Here is a 24,858-nt window from a genome sequence, read left to right on the forward strand (position 1 = left end):
TAAGAATCAATCATATGAAGAATTTGCTGAAATGACTTATAATGAAATGGTGATTATTGATCCACCATTCTCGTGTTAATAAAGTTTTATAAAAAAGACAAACATTTGTGGGATGTCACAAATGTCTCCTTCAAAAATGTCGGCCACATGAGGAGGAGGAGGAGGAGGAGGAGGAGGTGGAGGTGGCCACCTGTGACACATTGTGATAACATCCAGACTTCTATCCTCACCCTCCTCCCAGAGACGGACCTGCAGGCATCTCGTCTGTCTGTCTGTCTGTCTGTCTGTCTGTCTGTCTGTCTGCAGCTGGAAACACTTTAACTTCACTGTAATTTAGTGTGTATGTTTTAAATTAAATAAATGCACAAAGCTGTTTTTTATAGTGGCAAATGAAGTTGTGTTTTAAAAGTCTCCGTCTCTCTGTCTCCATCTCTGTGTCTCCGCCTTAGGCAGACATTTTTGTAAGGTGTGCAGTTAAAAGCTCAGGTGAGTTTTTACGTGTCCAGATCTGTCACTCTGTCTCTGTCTGTGATGCAGCAGCAGGTACGTTTTCACTCATTTTAACTAAAGTTTAACTAAAACATTAACATGTGACTTCATGTATGGATGATATTGACGAATGATCAGTTTAAAATGATTCATATCTTTGATTCGTTACAGTAAGTGAAATGTTTTTATTGATGGTCAATTCACTTAAAATAACTTCACAATCACAATGTTTTAAAAACAATCATGTTTTCATATGTTGCGTTAAAGTGAAGTCACTTTTCTTCATCAAATATGCTGTTAAACACAGACGACATTAAAGTGTCCCGTTAAATATGATGCTAAAGCACACGGGTTCAAGCGCGACACGGTCTGAGGATCAAAGTTCTTCAGTTTAAATTCAGCTGATCAAGAAAAACTATTTCCACAAAGAAAATCAACTATGTATCACATAGGTCTCTATCACATCACAGCTTTGGCCTAATATTGTTAATAAATCAGACATTTGCATTTTTTTCCAGAATCCATTAAAGACTTGAGTCCACAAAGACCTCAAGTCTTCAGAGAGACAGATCCTCTGAAACCTGGTTCCACCAGAGACCAGACTTTGAGGAAACATGATCTTCATCTTCATCAGTGAGTTAAAGTTGATCTGATCCTCTGCCGCTGGTCTTGTTTATCACTAAGTAGTAGTTGATTTAAAATATTGATATTTGTCTATTCAGTTCTTCTCCCAGTGACACAGCTACAAATCATCCCAGAGCTTCACAAGCTTCAGGATCCTCAGGAGCTTCAAGATCCGCAGGATCCTCAGGGGCTTCAGGACCTTCAGAATCCTCAGTGGCTTCAGGAGCTTCAGGATCATCAGTGGTTTCAGGAGCTTCCAGGTCCTCAGCAGCTTCATGATCCTCAGCAGCTTCAGGAGTTTCAGGAGCTTCAGAATCCTCAGGACATTCAGGAGCTTCAGTGGGTTCAGGATCCTCAGGAGCTTCAGGATCAGTGTAGCGGTGGTTTCTGTCGCCCTCAGCTGGGTGACCTGATGATCGGTCGAGCTTCTCATCTATCGTCCTCATCAACCTGTGGTTTGGAGCAACCTCATCACTACTGCATCATCGGATACCTGGAGGTAACTTTGTAAACAAACACAACATCTACATACATGAAATGTAACCTGTTTTTCTTTCTTTCTTTCTCCCTTTCTTTCTTTTCATGCCTCTCAGTCGTAGCACATTAAACACACAGGTGGGAAACAACTAACTCTAACCTTTTCAAATATTTGTGTGACACTGACATTTAAACAGAATTGTGAATCTTTAGATGAGCAAAGTCAAGAATTCTGTGAATGAATGAATGAATGATATGAAGGACCATCTGTCACAGTTTTAACATTTGCAGAAACTTCTGTTTACGTTTGACTTTGTATCAAATTACTCAAATATCATTCATGTGTAAGTAAAGCAGAGACATTTCTCCCACCCACTGCATGCCTGTGGACGCAAGACACACCCACACTGGCATGGTTGTTTTCTCATACACACACACACACACATATATATATATATATGTGCGTATATTCTGATCTTTTCTTTAAGCTCAACTTAAAGTCTTTGTTCTGCAGGTTCATGGTCAGTGTGTTTGTCAGCACAACACAGCTGGAGAGAGAGAACTGTGACAGATGTAAGGAATTTCACCATGACTCCCCCTGGAGGCCAGGAGAAGGACACACAGCTGATGTGTGCAGGAGTCAGTTGAGATTTCATTCATTCATCAGTGTGACTTAGTTTTTTTGACAGTGTGACTTTTTTAGAATAAAATAGAATAGAATAGAAATACGTTATTCATCCTCGAGGGGAAATTGTTTTTAACATATCAGCAATACAATTGTACTTATACTTTCTAGCAGGCAAAGCTAACATTCATTATACATTATCAATGCCATTTTTTGTTATATTAACCTTCGTATGTGCCTTTGTAAAGACGGACTGCTGTCTAACTACTAACTGACTGCTGTCTTACTGCTGTTTAACTGCTGTCTAGCTACCGCTAAGTGTGTATGTGGAATAAACCTTCAGAAAGACAGTTGTACCCGCTGTACTTGTTCTGCTTGCCCCTTCCAGAAGGGAGTATTGAGCTGAAAGGATCAGCCAGTAAAATTCTGACCAACAATGCAAAAAAATATTTTAAACATAAAATGTAGAAAATAGTGCAATAATTACAGAATGGCATAATGGATCTCATGAAGAGACAAATGAGCAGTCAGTTCTTTACAGAGAGTTATTGTAAGTCCTGATGGCTGATGGCAGGAATGACTTCCTGAATCTGTCCTTGTGACAGCAGAGCTGTCTGAATCTCTTGGAGAATGTGCTCTCCTGGGCCTGGAGGATGTGGTGGAGAGGATGATCGGGGTTATCCATGATGGAAAAAAGTTTCTTCAGCATCCTCCTCTCCGATGATGGAGCCGGCCTTCTTTATCAGTTTGTTGAGTTTGTTTCACTGGCTCCATGCTGCTCCCCCAGCACACCACAGCAAAGAACAATGCGCTGGCCACAACAGACAAAAAAATAACTCCAACATCTCTCTGCATACATCAAAGGATTGCAGCCTCCTCAGAAAGAAGAGCCTGCTCATCCCCTTCCTGTACACAGCACTGGTGTTAGCCTTCCAGTCCATTCTGTTGTTCAGCATCACACCTAGGAATTTGTAGTCCTCCACTATCTCAATGTCCTCCCCCAGCACCCTCAATGGTTGTGGAGCTGTCCTCTTCCTCCTGAAGTCCACCACCATCTCCTTGGTCTTGGTCACATTCAGAATCAGGTGGTTCTCACTGGCCCACTTCCCAAAGTCAGCTACCACTGTCGTGTACTCCCCCTCCTGTCCATCCCTTATTCACCCCACCTCCACAGAGTCATCGGAGAACTTCACTTCTGCAAGTGGCATGACACAGTCATATTGAAAGTCCGAGGTGTATATGGTGAACAGGAAGGGGGGACAGCACAGTTCCCTGTGGGGCTCTTACATCACTAACCACCACATCAGACAAACCACAACCCAGTTGGACAAACTGTCTGCCTGTCAGGTAGTCAGTGATCCAAGAGATGGTGGAGTTTGGACTCGAGCTTCCTCCTGTAGGTGTCTTTGCTCTGCCTCAGCTTCTCCTTAAGGTCATGCTGTACCTTCCTCAGCTCCTCCTGGTCCCCATGTCTGAAGGCCTCTTTCTTTTTGTTGAGGAGAGTCTTCAGATCTCTGTTAATCCAAGGTTTGTTGTTGGGAAAGCAATGGACAGTCCGGGCAGGGAGTCCCGTGTGTTCACAGAACCTGATGTAATCTGTGATGCAGTCTGTCATGGAGTTGATGTCCTCCCCATGTGGCAAGCAGAGCGCATCCCAATCAGTAGACTCAAAGCAGTCCTGCAGAGCCTCCTGTGTACTCCTTCTCACTGAGCGGGTGGCAACAGGAAGCCTCTTCACCACAGGGACATACCTGGGAGTCAGCTGGACCAAGTTGTGATCAGACAAGCCAAGGGGGGGAAGGGCAGTGGCTGTGTATGCATCCCTAGAATTTGCATACATAAGATCAGTCGTTTTATTGTCTCTGGTGGGGCAGTCGACATATTGGTGGAAGGTTGGTTAAAATCCCTGGTGATGGTGATAAATGCAATGGTATGCTGTGTCTGTAATCTGGACACAGCAGAGTGGACGCCGTCTACTGCTGCCGCTGCATCAGCTGAGGGAGGGATGTAGACGGCCACAACAATCATGGAGGTGTATTCCCTGGGGAGGTAATATGGGTGCATTCCCACAGCCAAAAGTTTCGATGTCCGGGCTACACAGACACTCCTTCTCACAGACATGTCCGGGGTGACACCACTTCAGCAACGCCACCCCGTCTTCTTGCTGCTCAGCGCAGCATCTCTGTCTGCCCGTGGTACTGCCACGCTGTGCTCAGTGAAGTGCGAGTGCAGCCATGTCTAGGTGAAACACATGAGGCTGCTCTCCCTGAACACCCAGCTGGTCCTAACAAGCGTGCAGAGCTCGTCCATTTTATTCCCCAGAGATCTCACGTTCCCTGTGATTATTGCAGGTACGGCTGGTTTGTACTTCCCCGCTTTGCCTCTCACTTTGGCTCCGGCTCTGCAGCCCCGACGCTTCCACTTCAGTTCCTTCAGAAGTTCGGGTCGTGTCGTAATCAGGAGTGCCGGCTCCCTCAGCGCGATCAGCTGGTCGCGTGTGTGTACAATGCCCCCGCTGTGCTGTGCGTCCGTCTCGCCACCAAAAAATAAAAAAAGTAACAGAGCTACAGAAACCGTGCAAAAGTGACAGTGTGACTTAGTTTTTTGACATTTGTTGACAGTGTGATATTCACCTGTTTGTCTTCCCTCAGGATGTAACTGTCATGGTCACTCACACTCGTGTCATTTCGATGCTGCTCGTTTTGAGGCAACAGGTGGAGCGAGTGGTGGCGTGTGTGATAATTGTCTCAATGAGAGGACGGGGCCTCAGTGTGAACGATGTAGTCCTTTTCTTTATCGGGATCCTCAGAAAGCAGTGGAGGACCCGTACGCCTGCATATGTACGTATGATTGTGTTCTCGGTTATACAGGTGACAGATGATGTTTTTCTGTGTGACAGCTTGATGATGTACTCTAACAGCTGCTTTCTGGTTTCAGCCTGTGACTGTGACACAGACGGTTCCCTTGGCGGTTGTCAAGGTGTCAAGTTTTGTTCATCACAACTCGTGTGAAACAAAATGGCTTGGCATAATTGTGTGTGTGTGTGTGTGTGTGTGTGTTCCAGCATGCAGGTGTCATCCTTTGGGAAGCATTGGGTCCTGTGATCAGCTGACAGGAAGTTGTGAATGTGAACATTTGGCGAGTGGGCCACTGTGCGATCAATGTGTGGTCAGTTATATCCTAAAAAATACATTAATAATACCAACAACAACAATAATAATGATACTTTTTATCTGTGTGTGTGTGTGTGTGTGTGTGTGTGTTCAGACAGGTTACTGGGGTTTAGGAAACTCTGTGTTCAGGTGTTCACCCTGTGACTGTGATGTGGGTGGAGCTCTCAGCAGCATGTATGTCCGCCACTATCAACAACATTTGTATTCACAAAATCAAGGACACACAAGTTGCCATTGAGATTTCTTCTGTGCTACTAGGCTGTTCCAGCTAGACTCAATTAATCCTGGTGCCAGGGGAATTGAGATAATATCTGATACATTCTTTTTTTGCAACAACACTCCGGATTATGGATTAGATTCAGAGTTGAGGATTAGAGTCACAGTCCTGGATTAGAGCCACAGTCCTATATTATACTCACAGTCCTGGATTAGAGCCACAGTCCTAGATTATACTCACAGTTCAGGATTAGAGTAACAGTTCTGGATTAGACTCCATTCTGGACTGGAGTGACAGTTCTGGGTTAGACTCAGTTCTGGATTAGAGTCATAGTCCTGGATTTAAATCACAGTCCTGGATTAGACTCACAGTCCTGGATTGGACTCACAGACCAGGATTAGAGTCATAGTCCTGGATTAGAGTCACAGGATTAGAGTCACAGTTCAGGATTAGAGTCACAGTCCTGGATAAGAGTCACAGTTCAGGATAAGATTCACAGTCCCGGATAAGAGTCACAGTTCCGGATTAGAGTCACAGTCCGGTTAGAGTCACAGTCGGATTAGAGTCACAGTCCTGTATAAGAGTCACAGTCCTGGATAAGAGTCACAGTCCTGGATTAGAGTCACAGTCCCGGATTAGAGTCACATTTCGGATTCAGTGTTCTCTAACCCTCATCAATCTTATTGATTTGTTTTCTTTCTTATTCTGATCTGTCTTCAGATGTCCTCCAGATGACGGACAGTGTCACTGTTTACCAAACATGATTGGTCGACGCTGCTCTGACCCCGCCCCCGGGTACTTCCTGCCTTCACTTGACTACTTCCTGTATGAGGCAGAGCTTGCTGCTCCTCTGCTTGAAGGAAGTTCTCCAACAAAAACTCCATCCTCATTTCTGGTAAACAAGATGTTTTACGGCAGTACTACTGTGTACTTACTAAGTATTGTTGCAGTACTACTGTGTAAGTAGTATGTATTACTGCAGTTAAACCCTGAACCACCAGACAAATACAGTATGCAGTATTTGTGTGTATTTTCAGGTGAATCCTCAATGTGAGGAGTACTTCAGAAATCAGGGATTCCACTTTAAAATTTCAAATGGACGAATTGTTCTGGTTCAAAGGTCGCATGGATTTGTTCGCAGGAGGAGACAGGTAAGAGGTAAGACAGACAGGTAAGAGGTGAGACAGGTAACAAATGACACAGGTAAGAAGTGACACAGGTAAGAGGTGAGACAGATAAGAGGTGATGTCATACTGTTTGGACCAATCAGGATGTTGATCCGGTCTTGTACTTGGACCTGCAGCAGTCCAGCATCCCTTCAGATACGGATGACACCGTGCAGGTCGTTTCAAATATACAATGAAACCAATAACATTTGCAGTAAGAGAAACTGTGCTGTCGTGGTAAAGATGTCAAGCATCACCTCTCTTCCATTTTCTGGTATTCAACACTCAGCAGCTCAGCTCCTGGTCTGGACTGTTCAGCAGTTTTCTCCACTGGTCTGGATGTTTCTCTGGATGGAAGCCATTCTAGATTTAGTCTTAGTTTTAGTCTTTTGGACTAAAACGCTTATTAGTTTTAGTCACGTTTCAGTCATTTCTATATAAATTTGACATGAAATTTCCTCCGCTGGTGGTGCGCTGCGACCGACTCTAGATCGGCTTGGGGGCTCGGGGCGAAGGTGATTTACAGCGAATCCCCGCCTGGACCTCGCCGCGGACATGTGCACTCGCTGCGGCTTCTCCCGCCTGCCTGCCCCCAGCGCGACTGTCGATCGGAGCAGACTGTCCTCAGAACGCCCTGACAGTGTCGCGTCATCAGGACGAGGAGCGTAAATCGTCTTGAAACGTGGACCAAGTCATTTTTATGTTGACTTTGTTTATTGTCCCTCTGTCTGGGCCCCCTGCCAATCGGGCCCTAGGCACGTGCCTAGTTTGCCTTTGCGTTAATCCGGCTCTGAGTACCAGGTACTATTTTTAGCACCTGCTCCGGCAAGGTTCCAAGCGTGCTAGTAGTAGGTACTATGCGATGACTGGTCAGACTGCCGGCCGCTGACTACCAGGGAATCCTCTATATTTAACAGGAGTCTTTTAAAGTGGAGTGGTGTATTTAGGGACAGTGCCGTCGATCGCGTGCGGCATCACAGACCTATGTAGTATGGAGTAGGAGGCTGTACTCTGGAGACGTGTGGACAGAAATCAAGCCGAACAGTGCCGAATTGTAAATAAATTAACTGCTTTACAATCCTAAAAACGTGGGTTAATCTCCTACAGAAGTGTGGTGTAAAGTCACTAGTCACTTGTGTGTGTGTGTATAAAACGAAGTCACTGCAGTTTCATTCAGCCCGTGCAGTGATGACTCCGCCCATGTTAAGTAGGTACTTTTTTGTAGTTGAGATGCAACCTTATCATGCCGTGTCGTACAGTGGTGTGTAAAATTGTTTGCATGTTTGTCACACTTAAGGTAGAGTGGCTCAGTGGTTAAGATCGTTACCCTGTGTGCAAGTAACGATCGCAAGTTCGACTCCACCCCTGATTGTGCTCAATTCTCAAATGCTCAAGCGTCTGCTAAATTACATTCCATTACATGTCATTTAGCAGACGCTTTTATCCAAAGCGACTTACAAAAGTGCATTTAAACATTTGGGTGCAAATAAGAGCTAGAAGTAAGTAAGAGCTTCAAGTAGAACAAACTATGAAGTGCTAGTCATAAGTGCGATGTACAAGTTTTTTTTTTTTTTTGTCGTCTTAGTCGAGGTAGAGTCGGAAGAAATGTGTTTTTATATGACATGTATTTTAATGTAACTTGTTTCAGATTAGCAAACAAATTTCAATATTAGACATAGATAAGTGATGATTTTATTTATTTTGTGGAAAAAACTTTCCAAACCTACATGGCCCCATGTGAAAAAGAACAACATCTAAAGAACTGCAGGCCTCACTCAGTGTTCATGACTCCACCATAAGAAAGAGACTGGGCAAAAATGGCCTGCATGGCAGAGTTGATAAAAGATAAACTTTTATCAATAAAAGATAAACTTTTATTGTCCAAGAGCTGGATTAATTCAGCATATGCCTCAGCATTTGAGGCCTCTTCTTCCTCTGTTTTCGTTTCTGTTTCGTTTCTGTTTAGTGATAATCCCTTTCAGGCCTTGCAGCCGGAGGTGGCCCAGAAACTTATCTCCCACAGTTCGTAATTCTTTTCAAAAAACACGCTTTATCTTGACTTACTTTGGGCCCATAACCTGTTGACAGAGTAGACGCAGCGACGTGACTGACTTCCAACACACAGCAACAGCTGCACTCACTCAAGGTGATTTATTCGACACCAATCACAACACAGGTACACACTTGCATTAATAATCACAGAGGTCAGAGTTCAATCAGTTCAATAAAGGAAAACAAAAACAGCAGTATTGCATTCGGTCCTTAACTAACAAAAACATAATACACATTGAGAGCACGCATTTAACAAAAGAACTGGTGTCAATCTAGCTGACATGAGTCAAACCCTGGACCGGTCAACAAACCCAGAGAAAGCACCTTTTTGAACATTCCTGTCCCCTCCTTTATCTTCATGTCTTTTGTTTCCTTGTCTCCAGGACAAGTCTTCTGGACTCCTCAGTGTGTCTCAGTGCAGGTGCTGTCTACTTTGTGGACGTAGTCTTTCAAAAACAAAGTGGATCAGATGGATCGTTCATCCTGATTGACTCGGTGAGTCAGTCTGCTCAGAATGTTCAGTCCGCTGAACACGGCAGGTGACAAAATCACTTTCCTACTTTGCATTCCAGATGGGTCTGATTCCTAGAATTGAGTCCGTCCAGAACTTCTGCTCTCAGACTCACTTGGAATCATTTCGCCTCTTCCGGTGTGTTGGATTGGCTGCTGAGCTCTGAACTCTGTGAAGGACTTATCAAGAGCATGTCGGCTCACATCCACCGCGGAGCAGTTGGTTGGTCCCACATCTCAACAGTGTCAAATCATACTGTGTCTTCAAAAAGTTCTCATTCTCTGCACTTCCTGTGGTCAGTTTGCAGGTGTGACCTCATTGGCTCTGTTGGACCGTCCTGCAGTAAACTGGGCGGCTTCTGTAAATGTAAGCCGAATGTGATTGGCCGTTGCTGTGATACCTGCGCACCATTGACTTTTGGCTTTGGACCCGATGGCTGCAAACGTAAGAAACTCTGAATATTTGGACACGTTGTATAAGATGCAGTGACATTTGCAAATGTTGTGTTTGTTTGTTTGTTTGTTTGCAGCATGTCAGTGTGACACTCGCGGTTCAGTCGCACCGCTGTGTGATCAGGTCAGAGGTCAGTGTGCGTGTCGTTCAGAGGTGACGGGCCAACACTGTGATCGCTGTCAGGCCGGATTCTGGGGTTTCCCTCTGTGTCGACTCTGTCACTGTAACGGATTATCAGAGGAGTGCGACGATGGGACGGGACAATGTCGCAACTGCAGAGAGAACACTGCTGGACCACAATGTGACAGGTTATAGATCATATACAGTATATATATATATATATACTGTATATGTACAGTATATATATGACACTTATACAATAATATATGGCACATGGATATGGTATGGTTTTTAAAATACCTGACAAGACATAACAACATTTATGTGTAATATATAACGTATGACATATAACAAACTAACATGTTAAATACGTGACTCACATATAACTGCTGTATTGGTCTGTGTTTATACAAATATACATGTTTATGAAAGCTCATAAAATAATTTCCTTTATAATCCTCAAATCCTCCCTGATGACACTTGTTTCACTGATGCAGGTGTGTGGATGGTTACTATGGAAACCCTGCATCCCGACAGACCTGTGAACCCTGTTTGTGTCCAGATATTCGGGGCAGTGGACGATTCTTTGCCACTTCCTGCCAACGTGACCCACAATCCATCAGTTTGATGTGTAACTGCAGGGAAGGGCACACAGGTGAGACATGACTTACTGACTGACTCAGGTGAGGGTCGGGACCCTGGACCCTCAGGTGAGGATTGGGACCAACTCAGGTGAGGGTCAGGACCGACTCAGGTGAGATCTAGGTCCTCAGCTCAGGCCGCTGTCAGACAAGCGAGTGAAAAATGATTCAGGGATTTCAGACATGTAAACATGAGAGGGACAAACATGAACCTTTAAAACACATAAAATGACCTTTCAGGGTCACGATGTGACAGATGCGCCCCTGGTTACTATGGCGACCTGACTTTGCCCAAAATCAGCTGTGAAGAGTGTCATTGTAACAACAACATCAACCCAGAAGACCGTGACGCCTGTGACACCCTGGCGGGTGAATGTCTGCGCTGCCTCCACAACACGATGGGAACAAGCTGCCAAAGCTGCAAACCTGGTTACTACGGCAATGCTCTGGTGCAAAACTGCAAAGGTATGGATACAATAATATGAGATGAAAACCTTCAAATACAACAACCAAAATAAATTCTGCACAAAAATGCGATACACAGAAACAAAAGCACTTTGGAGAAGACAGGAGGCGCTAAAGCTGAAGATGCTGTGACCAGGACGGACAGGATTATTATTCCTCAGTTTAGACAAATGAAATCAATTAGAAAGATTCTAAAAGTAAATCTAAAAATAAAAGTTGAAAGAATGAGGCTGATGTCGTGTGTGTGTGTGTGTGTGTGTGTGTGTGTGTGTGTGTGTGTGACTGACACATGTAGCACAGAATGTTCCTGTGACCGTCGTGGAACCAAAGTGATTCATTGTCCTCTGGGAAGCTCCTGTTTCTGTGATGAGAGGAGGTAATGGCCTCATTCAGTTTCCTAGTACACTTGTTGGAACACGTGTCTTCAAAGGACAATGACTAATAATCACTGTGATGCCTCCAGGTGACAGGACAGTGTCCTTGTCTTCCTGCGTTTGGAGGGAGACAATGTGATGAATGTGGAGCAAATCACTTTGGGAATCCCGACCTGCAGTGTGGTCTTGCTGCTTTTTAATTCTTCACATCATCTTTTCAGCGTGTGAGTGTAACCTGGAGGGAACCGAGCGTCCGTCATGTGACCCTGAAACAGGTGAATGTCTCTGTCGAGCTGGTGCCACTGGTATCTTGTGTGATGAATGCGCCTCTGGCTACACGTCGGCGTTCCCAGTTTGCGAGGAGTGCCACCCCTGCACTGCCATTTGGGCTGATAGTGTCACAGATGTCCAACGAGCTGCTCAGAGGATGCTGACATTAATCCCTCGCTACGATGGTGACCTACAGCCCAGAGTCAGTCGCCAACGGCAGTGGACGCTGCAGATGCACTTAATGCTGGACAGCCTCGCCAACCTGACAGGACTCTCCCAGCAGAAAGTGAAGAAGGCGGAAAAGATTTGTGTGAAAATTGGGTAAGTTCAGTTCTGCTCTTTGGCTGAGCCGTGCAGGCGGTGTGTGATTAACTCTTCAACGGCTGAGGAGTTCTGTGATAGATTTATTTCTTCTGCTCCTCTATTGGACATACTGCACAACCCAAGCGTTGATGAACTGTCTTGTATGTTCAATTCCGTGTGCTGTTCAATTCTTGACTCTATTGCGCCCTTAAAGGTACGGAAGCCCAAGAATGCATTCCAGCCTTGGCTTAATGACAGAACCTGTGCGCTAAGCGAGAGTGCAGGTGCGCAGAGAGGCATTGGAAAAAGGACAATCTTCATGTTTCTCTGGGTATCTTAAGAGCTAGTTTGGATAACTATCAGAAAGCAGTTAAGTGTGCTAAAGCTGAGTATATGTCAAATATGATATCTATGAATGTCCACAAACCCCAGGTTCTTTTTACTGTGTTAAAGCGCCTGGTAAACCCAAGTGAATCTAGCAGTATTGTGCCATCTGAATCATTATGTGAACGCTTTCTTACATTTTTAAGATTTCTGTGATCCGAGATTCAACACAGCCTTGCACTGCTGCAGACCCCTCTATTAACCCTGTCTGTTCTGCAGTTTTTGAGCACTTTGACCCCGTGTCTCTATTTGGTGTGTCAGATATTGTGCACCAGTTAACACCTTCTGATTGCCCACTTTCTCCTAAAATATTGAAAGATGCCTTTGATGTGGTTGGGCCTTATATAATGAGCATTATTAATTCCTCATTGATGTCAGGTTGTGTACCAAATGCATTTAAGCATGCTATTGGCAGCCTTTGTTAAAGAAACACAACCTAGATTGTGAAACACTATCTAACTAGAGGCCTATTTCAAAGCTCCCCTTTCTGTCCAACATATTGGAGAAATTGGTTTATGTGCAAATCCAAAACTACCTGGAAGCTAATAGCCTTTTGGAAAAATTTCAGTCTGGTTTTAAAATGCGTCACAGCACTGAAACAGCACTTTTAAGCGTCTTTAAATGATCTTCTTTTATCGGTTGACTCTGGTTTTTCCACTGTTCTTGTGCTTTTAGATTTATCCGCAGCTTTTGACACTGGATCACCAAATTTTGCTGACTGTGTGGGAATCAAAGGCACAGCCTTACAATGGTTCAAGTCGTATCTTGAGGGCCGCTCTTTCTCTATCCACTGGGGCCCTTTTAGCTCGAGGGTGGCCCCTCTTAGCTGTGGAGTGCCCCAAGGTTCTATTTTAGGCCCGTTATTGTTTTCTTTGTATTTGCTGCCCCTAGGGTCCATTTTTCAAAAACTCAATATTTCGTTTCACTGTTTTGCTGATGATGTTCAAGCCCATCTGCCTTTAAAACCAAATACAGATAGCTCCCACGCCCTGGTAAATTGCCTACAGGAAGTAAAGCGGTGGTTGGCTCTAAACTTTTTAAAGTTTAACGAATCTAAAACAGAGGTTGCAAAGTTTGGAAATCCTTTTGATTTTTCGATTTTAGGCCCTCTGAGTCACCACTGCCACCAAGCAGTCAGAAATCTGGGTGTGATTATTGACAGCTCCTTCATGTTGGATCAGCAGATTAGTTTAGTTGTAAAAGTAGGCTTTTATCAGTTACGCCTTCTCTTACCTACCACGCGCTGATCTAGAGCGTGTAGTCCATGCCCTTATCTCGTGTCGGTTGGACTACTGTAACTCGCTATACCACGGTTTAGACCAGGCCTCCATCCATCACCTGCAGCTGGTCCAAAATGCTGCAGCGCGCTTGCTCACTGGCTCCTGGAAATATGAGCATATAACTCCTCATTTTAAGGTCCTATTGATGGTTTTTGTCTAAATGGGATGGCTCCATCTTACCTGTCGGAGCTTCTGTCTGTTCATGTCCCAAAGAGGACAACGAGGTCGGCAAATGAAATGTTGCTAGTTGTACCGAGATTGCAAATGAAAACGAGGGGTGACCGTGCTTTTGCTGTTGCGGCGCCCACACTTTGAAACAGTCTTCCCTTGAGCGTTAAAACAGCTCAGTCTTTGAATGCTTTTAAATCTCTTTTGAAGACCCATTTGTTTACAAGGGCCTTCAGCACAAGCTGAGCAGAATTTTATTTTTATTTTGTGGTTATTGTTATTGCTAGTGTTTGTAATTTAACTATGTATTTTAACTTTGTTGACATTTTGTCATGCCAGTGTACAGCACTTTGGGCAGCGATGGTTGTTGTAAATATGCTTTATAAATAAATTTGACCTTGACCTTGATATAGATATAAAAAGTACACGTTACTGGAAATAGAACCAGAAAGTGAGCGCAGTGCAGAGATGACCCTTAATTGTTCATATGAGAGCAAAACATAATTCAACAATTTATTGTAACTACTTAAAATACAGTTTGACTCAAGGAGCACAGTGAACACGACCAAGCTGAAGGCTGAGGGAAATGAGTGAGGGGAGGATTCTGCCTTGAGTTCTCAGCGAGGCCATGTGACCATTGTGTCTTTGATGAACTCCTGTGCGGCTTCATTTGTTTTAAATGTAGCACAAGCATATTTTCTTTCCTTCAGGAAGTTGAGAGAGGCCGTCGACCCGAACATGATCCTGATTGACCCGTCTTCTCTTCTCAACACTGAAATTGACAACATTCGTTGGGAATTCAACAAACTGCTAAAGAACCTGAATGAGAGATTGATAGAGGACCCAGACAATGATGATGAAGATGTGGAAAGTAAAGTTTTACATACTTAGACTAACCCAGGTAAAGTGCTGAAGTAATATGCTAACTCCTTCTCCTCCAACAGAGCTACGAGATGAGACCCAGGAGCTTCTGAAAAATGTCCTGTTGGATGAGAACAGAGTAAATGTGGCCCGCAAAGCTTTAGAGGTTTCAGTGGAGACCAGACAAGGAGTGGATCACAAACTGAGCCAGTGCAGAGATCTGACTCCACTGGAGAAGAGCATTAAAGAGCTTAGTGTGGTCATGCTCAACCGACAGGTGAGAGTCATATGACCACCTCTCCATGTTGTCCCACTTCATCCGACTGTGCAAAGACATGCATCATGGGGCTTTGTCTCTTTATGTTGTGATGACCCTGCCCTCCCTGAGACCCTCATGGGCAGGATCCACTTCAAGTGTAAGAGGAGAGAGTTTAGCTGTGCTTGTGATCTGATGCAGGTCTGTGGAGGATCGGGTCTGGATAACTGTTCAGAATGTGGTGGAGCTCTGTGCATCTTGACTCTGGGACAAAGAAAATGTGGAGGTCCAAGCTGTGATGGAGTCGTTCCTGTCAGTCAGACGGCTTTAGAAATAACCAAGAGGGCAAAAAAACAACTCACCTCACTCACCCCGGGTCTGGAGGAGTCCAGGACCAAGACATGTTTTCACTGGGTACTCACTCCAGAACACCTGCTTTCAGAATAAATCTGTAGAAGTCAAGTTAGAGAAGTGTTTAATGTGTGTGTGCTGTTTGCTGTGATATCACCATAGACTGTACTGACATAGGAACTCATGACTCATGATTTAGCTGGGGTTCATTTTCATATTTTTATGAAGTATAGTATAGTTTCCAGAAAAGGTTCGATAGCAGCTGTCCGTCACACCGGTGTCCACTTATTGTCTATTTTCCTCTAAATGTGAATGTGATTTACAAACGTGACATCATCATGTTCTGTTGAGGAAGAACTGAGGAAAATGGAAAATGATGTTTTAAATTAAGGAAGATAGAAGCTCATTTTCACAACCATTGCATTGCTTTTCATAACTCCTCCCCCTTTTGATGAGGACACGCGGTTATCCATTATTATTTGACTAGAAGGAAGTTTGACTGCTGCCAGATAAAAGACACATTATCATGGTAAAAACCTGTTACTTCTGCATCAGATCCACAAAGCCAAGCAGGCAGCGCAGGCGACCAAAAACCAGGCCAAAGACTCACGTGAGAAGATCCACGACAGACTGGATTCCTTAGAGAGAGAGAACAAAACCAGGGAGTTGATCCAGCGAGCCAAAGACTACCTGACAGGTGAGTGTTTGTGAATGCATTCATCAATAAATGAAAGAATGATCGGATACATCAGACACAGTCTTTCAATTCTTAAACATATTTTTCGATCCATATAAGGGTTATTATTTTATCTTCTATGTTGGGATTAATCAGCTAATGATCTGCTCTGATGGGAATTCCAGCCAGAGCTGTTTCTAGGGTCTCTGGGGACCTGAGACAAAGGGGGACAATGGGGGCCCTCTTTGAATCATCATCCTTTACACCTAGATAGTACTTTACCACATGCATTTACACCTGTCTCCAGTGTCCACACAAGAGCTGATTGCTATCCCATCAAGGTTACATTATCATCTGTGTGACTGTAAGTTTGTCTCCTCACAGATGAGAGCGTTCCTCCAGAAGACATCGAGAAAATGTCCCAAGCTGTTCTGGACATTCAGCTGCGACAGTCACCTGCACAGATCCAGTCAATGATCAGTGAAATCAACCGTCTTCTTTCCAACATGTCAATGTTGCAGAAGGACTTGAAGAACCTGGATGAATATGAGCAGGCGTCTAAGAGTCTGCTGCAGAAGGCTCAGGAACAGAAGTTGGTTTCACCAACTAACCAATGTCATGTAAAATGTTAGCAGTCCTGCTCTGCGTGTGCTACAGTGTGTATCGTTTCTTATTGTTTTCTGTGTCCAGGGAGAACACAAAGGATATTGATGTGACAGACATCAGGAGAGACATTTATGATGCAGAGACAGCTCAGGACAAAGCAAACGATGACCTGGACACAGCCAGCCGAGACAGACACTCGACCAAAGACCAAATCCAACACGTAAATGTCCCCAATATCTTAAAAATGTCTTTTCATAGTGGAGAAAATAGTAGTATTATTATAATAATAAATATATCTGTTTTAATGCTCTTTGGTTACTGTGGGTACGTTTCAATTTATTTTTGTCATATTTTAGATTAAAGACAAACTCAACAAAGTTGACATGAAGGTGATTAAGAGTCGTCCTGAAGACCTGAAAAATGAAATCAGTTTTCTAAAGAAGAAAAATGAAGAGAACAGAGAAACTGCAAGAAACGCTCGAGATGCTGCAGAGACGGCTTTAAATGCTACAGACACACAAATGGTAAGATGAATGCAGACAAAACAACTGACACAGAAAACTACAGACAAAACAACCCACACAGAGAACTACGGATAAAACAACCCACACAGAGAACTACGGACAAAACAACCCACACAGAAACTACGGACAAAACAACCGACACAGAACTACAGTTAAAACAACCACACAGAGAACTACGGATTTAAAACAGCGGACAAAACAGACCTGCAGACAAACAACAGACACAGAGAACTACAGACAAAGCAACCCACACAGAGAACTAAGACAAAACAACTAGGACAAAACAAAAGACACAGAACTACAGACAAAACAACGAGCACAGAGAACTACAGACAAAACAACACACAGAGAACTACGGACAAAACAACCCACACAGAGAACCACGGACAAAACAACTATGGACAAAACAACCGACACAGAACTACAGACGCCGCAACCGACACAGAGAACTACAGACAAAACAACCAGCACAGAGAACTACGGACAAAAACAACCCACGGGAACTACGGACAAACAACGCGACACAGAGAACTGGACAAAACAACGACACAGAACTACAGACAAAACAACCGACACAGAGAACTACAGACAAAACAACTGACACAGAACTACAGACAAAACAACTGTGGACAAAATAACAAACAGAACTACGGACAAAACAACCGACACGAGAACCACGGACACAAAACAACCCACACAGAGAACTACGGACAAAACAACCGACACAGAGAACTACAGACAAAACAACTGACACAGAACTACAGACAAAACAACTGTGGACAAAATAACCGACACAGAACTGTGTTGTTTTGCTTTTACTTCAATAAGCAGACGAGTCTTTTATTATTAACTTGTTACTTTATTAACTTGTATACATTCATGTGCTACCTGCATGGCTATATCGCCCTGGCTTACCGGCGGGGCTATCTCGCAAGCTCCTCACTGCTGTGGCATGCTGGGTAATGTAGTTCTCATGTTACTATACTCATAACATCACAAGAACTTCGGACAAAACAACCGGCACAGAACTACGGACAAAACAACCGACACAGAGAACTACAGACAAAATAACTGTGGACAAAATAACCGACACAGAACTACGGACAAAACAACCGACACAGAGAACTACAGACAAAACAACTGTGGACAAAATAACCGACACAGAACTGTGTTGTTTTGCTTTTACTTCAATAAGCAGACGAGTCTTTTACTATTAACTTGTTACTTTATTAACTTGTATACATTCATGTGCTACCTGCATGGCTATATCGCCCTGGCTTACCGGCGGGGCTATCTCGCAAGCTCCTCACTGCTGTGGCATGCTGGGTAATGTAGTTCTCATGTTACTATACTCATAACATCACATCTTTCCCCCTATAAAATAAATGATATTTACCCCTTAAAACAAAGCCATGCTTTTTCTTCACCTTGGCATTTATCATTAACTTCAGCATCGTAACTTTACTTGTAAACAACTTTTCTATTTAAACACTTTTTCTGCAATAGAAAAATAATAAAGTGCAAACTTTCTAAGCATCATAACACACCTAGAATCATGTCAACATTTTTTTTTTTTACATTAACATTAACAACAACTTGTAAACAAGAGTCCTTAGCAACTCTCGATCAGCCTCTTAGGTGGCTGAACATGTCTTACAGGTCTGGACAGTCTTTCAACAGCTGGCGAGGCAGACACTGCTGTTCGACTACAGTCAGTGTGGTCAGTCCCACTGTTAGTTGACTCTGTAGATTCAGCCGTGTCCTGCTGAACCATCTCCTTAGCTGTAGTGTCCTTTTCAGTCAACTGTAGTTGAAGATCCGTGCGGTTTCTTCTCAGAGACAATCCACTCTCTGTCTGGATCCTGTAGGATCGTGGGGCAACTTCCTCCTCCACCTGTCCTTTTTGTCTCCATGCGCCAGTAGAGATGTCTCTGAGTCGCACCACATCTCCTGGCTTCAGCATAGGCAGGTGTTTAGCCGTTCTGTCATGCAGCTGTTTTTGTTTCACCTTTTGTTCCTCCCTTGCGTTTCTGACTTTGTGCGCATTTTTCGGCGTCAGCAGGTCCTCATTTACTGGTAGGTTGGAGCGAATGCGCCTACCCATCAGCATTTGGGCTGGTGACAGTCCATTCTGTAGAGGTGTACTCCGGTAAATCAGTAAACTTGTCTGAAAGTCATCTCTGTCCTCTGCTTTTTTCATCATTGTTTTTACGGTCTTTACAGAGCTTTCTGCCAAGCCGTTCGACTTTGGATAGGTTGGACTCGATGTAGAGTGTTGAAACCCCCATTCTTTGGCAAAGGCAGCAAACTCGCAGCTAGAAAACTGGGGCCCATTATCTGAGAACAGTTCGCATGGGACACCATGTCTAGCGAAGACAGTCTTGAGGTAGCTGATGACTGCTTTGCTTGATGTCGACTGCAGCGCTCCAACTTCAGGATAGTTTGAGAAATAGTCAGTGACCACTATGTAACTCTTACCATCACAGTCAAACAGGTCAGTGCCAACCTTGTAGTAGGGTCTGTGGGGCACTGGATGCATCATCAGCGGCTCAGCTTGTTGTCTTGGCCTGTGGATGCGACAAAGTTCACATGACGCTGTCGTCTGGCTTATATCTAAATTGATTCTCGGCCAGTACATCACTTCTCTAGCCCTACGTTTACACTTGACTTCTCCAAGGTGGCCTTCGTGAATCTTTTGGAGCATTTGTTTACGTAGTGAGGATGGAATAACGTATTTGCTCCCTTTCAACACTATGTCATCTACCACTGTGAGCTCTGCCCTACAGTTCCAGTAGTCTTGTATTTGCACAGGGCAATCCTTTTTGTTTTCAGGCCAGCCTTTCTGTACTGTGTTCTTGAGTTCTTTCATTGTTTCATCTGCATTAGTCTCTCTTCGTATTTGTTCCGTTCTGTCTGCAGTTACCGGCAGAGATGTCACAATCATGTCCACATATGCCTGTATGTCTGCGCTGTTCTCACAGTCTGCACGTTCCTCTTTATCCACCGCTCTAGACAAGGTGTCGGCGGTGAACATGTATTTTCCTTGTGTGTATATCATGTGCACGTCGTACTTTTGCAGCCTGATCAGCATGCGCTGTATCCGTACAGGACAGTCGTTTAGAGGTTTGGCCATGATGGACACTAAAGGTTTATGGTCAGTTTCTACCTCAAAAAATTGACCATACACATATTGATGAAAACGCTCACATGCATACAAACTCGCTAACAGTTCCTTTTCAATTTGAGCGTACCTGGACTCGGCGCTTGTCAAGGCTCTGGATGCATAAGCAACAGGTAGCCACTGCTCGTCGTGTCGCTGCAGCAGCACTGCTCCCAGGCCGTGCTGTGACGCGTCTGCTGAGATCCTGGTACTCTTCTTTGGGTCGTAGAACTTTAGCACTGGTTCCTGTGTGAGAGTCTCTTTCAGTTTCAGAAAACATTGTTCCTGCTCATGAGACCAGATCCATTCATTCTTTTGTTCGAGAAGACTCCTGAGAGGTGCCGACCGTGTTGACAACTGTGGGACAAACTTGGCGAGATAGGTGACCATCCCTAAAAACCGTCTGACCTCATCTTTATTGTTTGGTCTTTCCATGTTGTTGATCGCTGATGTTTTTCTCGGGTCTGGCTTCACCCCCTCTTCACTGAGAACATCTCCCACAAAGGTAAGTGTTTTTACACCGAACTCACATTTGTCTTTGTTAAGTTTCAGATTAACTTCTCTTGTTTTGTCTAGCACTTGTCTCAGTCTTTCGTCATGTTCTTCTCGAGTAGCCCCCCAGACAATAACATCGTCCATCATCATCTCTACTCCTGGAATGTGCTCAAAAATCATGTGAATAGTCTTATGGTATACTTCAGGCGCTGACAAGATACCGTACGGCAGACGAAGAAACCTGTACCTGCCCTCTGGCGTGTTGAACGTACACAGTCTCGAACTCTGCTCGTCTAACCTCAGTTGCCAGAAACCTGACGAAGCATCTAGTTTGCTGAACCATTTAGCTCCAGCAAACTGTGCCATGATTTCCTCTCTGGTTGGTAACTTAAAGTGTTCTCTTCTGATTGCTCTGTTTAAATCCCTAGGATCCAAACAAATCCTCAGAGCACCTGTTTTCTTTTGCACAATAACCAGCGAGCTGACCCATTCCGTTGGTTCATCTATTTTCTTGATGACCTCTAATTTTTCCATGCGCGCTAGCTCCTCTTTCAGTTTTTCCCGCAGGGCAAACGGGACTTTCCTGCAGGGATGCACAACAGGAGACACACTTTCATCCACTCGTATCTTATGCTTTCCAGGTAGACATCCAAGTCCTTCGAAACAGTCTTTATACTCCTCCATGAGTGAGTCATGATCATTTGCAGTACCTGGTGATGTCACAACAAACACTCTTTTGACCAGATTGAGCTCTGTACATGTACTGAGTCCCAGGATTGGTTGTACACTCATATCCACGATCAGAAGCTGTGCTCTTATCTGCCGACCCTTGTGTTTGAAGGTTGCGATGCATCCGCCTTTAACAGGAACACGTTCTCCGGTGTATCCAGTCACTTTTGTTTTTAAAGGATGAATTTTGCTCCTTACTGTCAGTGTTTTGTAGTCTTCCAGTGACAGCAGGTTTACATGAGCACCTGTGTCCAACTTGAATGGTATTATTGTTTTATTCACCTCAATAGGCACAATCCATTCCTCTTTTTCAGTTGTACAAGCTTGCACCACATCCACAATAAACTCATCATACTCCTCTTCTCCCTCATCGACTGTGTGAACTTTTTGTTTTAGAGCTGCTTTGCAACATTTAGCATAGTGATTGCTCCTTCCACAGTTGTTACAGGATTTTCCAAATGCAGGACAAGATCTTGGCTTGTGGCTGCCTCCACATTTACCACATTTGAACTCAGTAGATTTCTCTCTTTGGTCTCTCTGTTTGGTAAATGTTTTCTTTTTCCTCTGTTCTTTATTTATCGAATGTACAGTTGTCTCTCCTCTCCGAAGCTCTTTTGCTTGTGCTCGAGTGGTTTCAGCTGCTCGGCACATACTGACACACTTGTCCAGGGTCAGTCCTGTCTCTCGGAGCAGTCTTTCTCTAAGTGCATTATCCACTGTTCCACAAACGACCCTGTCTCTCACTAATGAGTCTCTCAAGGTGCCGAATTCACATGTCTTGCTTAGCGTGTGCAGCTCTGCTAAGTACTGGTCAAATAGTACTCCTTGCTTTTGGTCATGGGTGAAAAACTTGTATCTCTCAAAAGTCACGTTCTGTCTAGGCACAAAGTATTCTTCAAACTTTGTCATTAGCTCTGTCAAAGTCAGATCAGCTTCATTCAGCTGAAAGCTATTATATATATCCAATGCATCTTCTCCTATAACATGCAAAAGAATGTGAGCTTTCAGTTTTTCATCATCACCCCCAGCTCCACTTGCTGCTAGATATATATTAAATTGTTGCTTGAAACGCTTCCAGTTATCAGCAAGGTTCCCAGTCAATTGCATAGAAGTGGGTGGACTTAGCTTATCCATGACTGCACGTCGGGGTATCGGGACTTACACAGCCCTCTCCTGGTGCTGGTTATCCTCCAATACAGGTACGCAATTCTCTTCTACTTGTTCGATCCGTCCCTCGTCCTCGCTTTACTTCCTCTGCCGCTCGTAGCCATCACACACCGCAGCAAACTGTTTTAGCACGTAGCTTTATTAGCCCCTAGCACTCACGCGACCAGAGACTTTTTCTTCCTCTTTCCGTAGCAAATCTTCCGTCCGAAGCTGCTCACGACCACTTCTGACACCATGTGTTGTTTTGCTTTTACTTCAATAAGCAGACGAGGCGTGACATCGGGTCTTTTACTATTAACTTGTTACTTTATTAACTTGTATACATTCATGTGCTACCTGCATGGCTATATCGCCCTGGCTTACCGGCGGGGCTATCTCGCAAGCTCCTCACTGCTGTGGCATGCTGGGTAATGTAGTTCTCATGTTACTATACTCATAACATCACAAGAACTACGGACAAAACAACCGGCACAGAACTACGGACAAAACAACCGACACCGAGAACTACGGACAAAACAACCGACACAGAGAACTACGGACAAAACAACCGACACAGAACTACAGACAAAACATCCGACACAGAGAACTACAGACAAAACAACTGTGGACAAAACAACCGGCACAGAACTACGGACAAAACATCCGACACAGAGAACTACAGACAAAACAACTGTGGACAAAACAACCGACACAGAGAACTCCGGACAACTGTGAGCTGAGTTAATATCACGCACGTGTGTGATTTTATTTTGAAGGTAAACTTGATATTAGTTTTGAGTGGATGGCGAGCGCTGTGTGCGCTTCTCTGTCTCCAAGCGGGTTTACTTTTGACTTTTTGACTACTTTTTGTAAGTGTTTGTCATGTGACTGTCTTGCAGGAACTGGAAGATGTGACGAAGATGTTTCAGTTGTTGAAGCAGAAAAACTCGACTCGGGTGCTTCATGGTGAAGCTGGAGAACGAGTGAAGAACATCATAAAAGAGGCAGAGGATGTGAACCGTCAGGTGCAGGACAAATTTGTCCAGTTACGAGGTACAACAACGACCATTTGTCATTATGCTTACATGTACTGCAGTATTCTTAATATGAGTTTATGTAATTCTATATCGTTTGTAGATAGATCAATACTACTCATTGAAATGTGTCTATAATGTTGTAATGTCATGTATCTAGTGATTTGGTGCAATACAAATAAAATTTGACTTGGTTTGATTTAGACCCATACAACAACATGGTAATAATAATAATAATAATAGTAACAATAACAACAATAATAATAAAACAAAGGAAACAGGAGCATAAAATCAACAAACCCGTAGAATGAAATAAATATATAAATGAGAAGGAGTCCACCTGAATGTCAATATCACTGCTCATTTATCTGTCTGATGGGTTAGGGTTAGTGTTTAAGGTCAAAGGTCAAAGTCTGAAGACTAATGATCTTTGTGATCCATGATTTGGGCAGCACCATGCCCCCACTTCAAACCCTCAGACCAGGACAGAGAGAAGCTGGACCACTTCCACATCACATGACTACAGGAGCAGCTCCACCCCCAGCATGGAAAGGAGACACACCCACCTGGACCGAATCTTTTATGACCTTTCTTTTAGTTACATAGTTTATTTTCTCTAATGTTAAATTATTATTGCTTATTTTTTTAACTTGGACAGCCAAGTCACATGGGCACCTTTCTTTACTGTACTTTTTTGTTTTTTTATTATCTTCTTTGTGCTTTTAATGCCTTTAAGAAATGGGGAGGCAGAAAGGACCGTCCCATGAGGGATTCGAACCAGGGTCGTCTGCAGTGAAGACTGTAACCTCAACATGGGACGTCAGCTAACGCCCCCCTTACTTTACATTTGACAATAAACACTGAATGAATGAATGAATGACACACTGTGTGCGTGTGTGTGTGAAAGCACGTGTGTGTTGGTACTGACTGTGTGTCTGTGAATGTGTGGTGACCTGCAGAGACAAGCTGTCAACCAATCAGAGAGCAGATCCTCTGTTTGAGAAGACATTATAAACAGCACACACACACACACCTTCCCCCCACACACACACACACTCCCCACATTTAAACCTCACCTGCAACAACAAAGGACAAGTATTTGTGTGTGTGTGTGTATGGGGGTTCAGGAATGTCTATTGTCTGTAGAATCTTGAGGAGAAGAGTGTGTGTGTGTGTGTGTGTGTGTGTGTGTGTGTGTGTGTGTGTGTGTGTGTGTGTGTAACAAAAA

At 43.9% G+C, this 24,858-nt stretch overlaps 1 protein-coding gene across 1 annotated transcript; it reads left to right on the forward strand.

Moving 5' to 3' along the window:
- Nucleotides 1–481: 481 nt before the first annotated feature.
- On the forward strand, nucleotides 482–24,534 carry LOC122762337 (laminin subunit beta-4-like). Its single transcript, XM_044017524.1, is given in 29 exon segments — nucleotides 482–543; nucleotides 1,008–1,122; nucleotides 1,212–1,612; nucleotides 2,105–2,143; nucleotides 2,145–2,229; nucleotides 4,867–5,055; nucleotides 5,153–5,194; nucleotides 5,280–5,383; nucleotides 5,483–5,562; nucleotides 6,326–6,500; nucleotides 6,643–6,778; nucleotides 9,110–9,318; nucleotides 9,396–9,493; nucleotides 9,495–9,556; nucleotides 9,635–9,778; nucleotides 9,864–10,095; nucleotides 10,405–10,562; nucleotides 10,789–11,013; nucleotides 11,314–11,468; nucleotides 11,471–11,570; nucleotides 11,609–11,978; nucleotides 14,503–14,663; nucleotides 14,737–15,323; nucleotides 15,816–15,957; nucleotides 16,321–16,528; nucleotides 16,627–16,762; nucleotides 16,899–17,066; nucleotides 23,496–23,649; nucleotides 24,083–24,534. Coding segments are annotated over 28 exon segments (4,647 nt in total). The 5' UTR covers nucleotides 482–543; nucleotides 1,008–1,103; the 3' UTR covers nucleotides 24,151–24,534.
- Nucleotides 24,535–24,858: the final 324 nt, after the last annotated feature.

The sequence above is a fragment of the Solea senegalensis genome, unplaced genomic scaffold (genome assembly GCF_019176455.1).
Source record: "Solea senegalensis isolate Sse05_10M unplaced genomic scaffold, IFAPA_SoseM_1 scf7180000015564, whole genome shotgun sequence".
Classification (NCBI taxonomy): domain Eukaryota; kingdom Metazoa; phylum Chordata; class Actinopteri; order Pleuronectiformes; family Soleidae; genus Solea; species Solea senegalensis.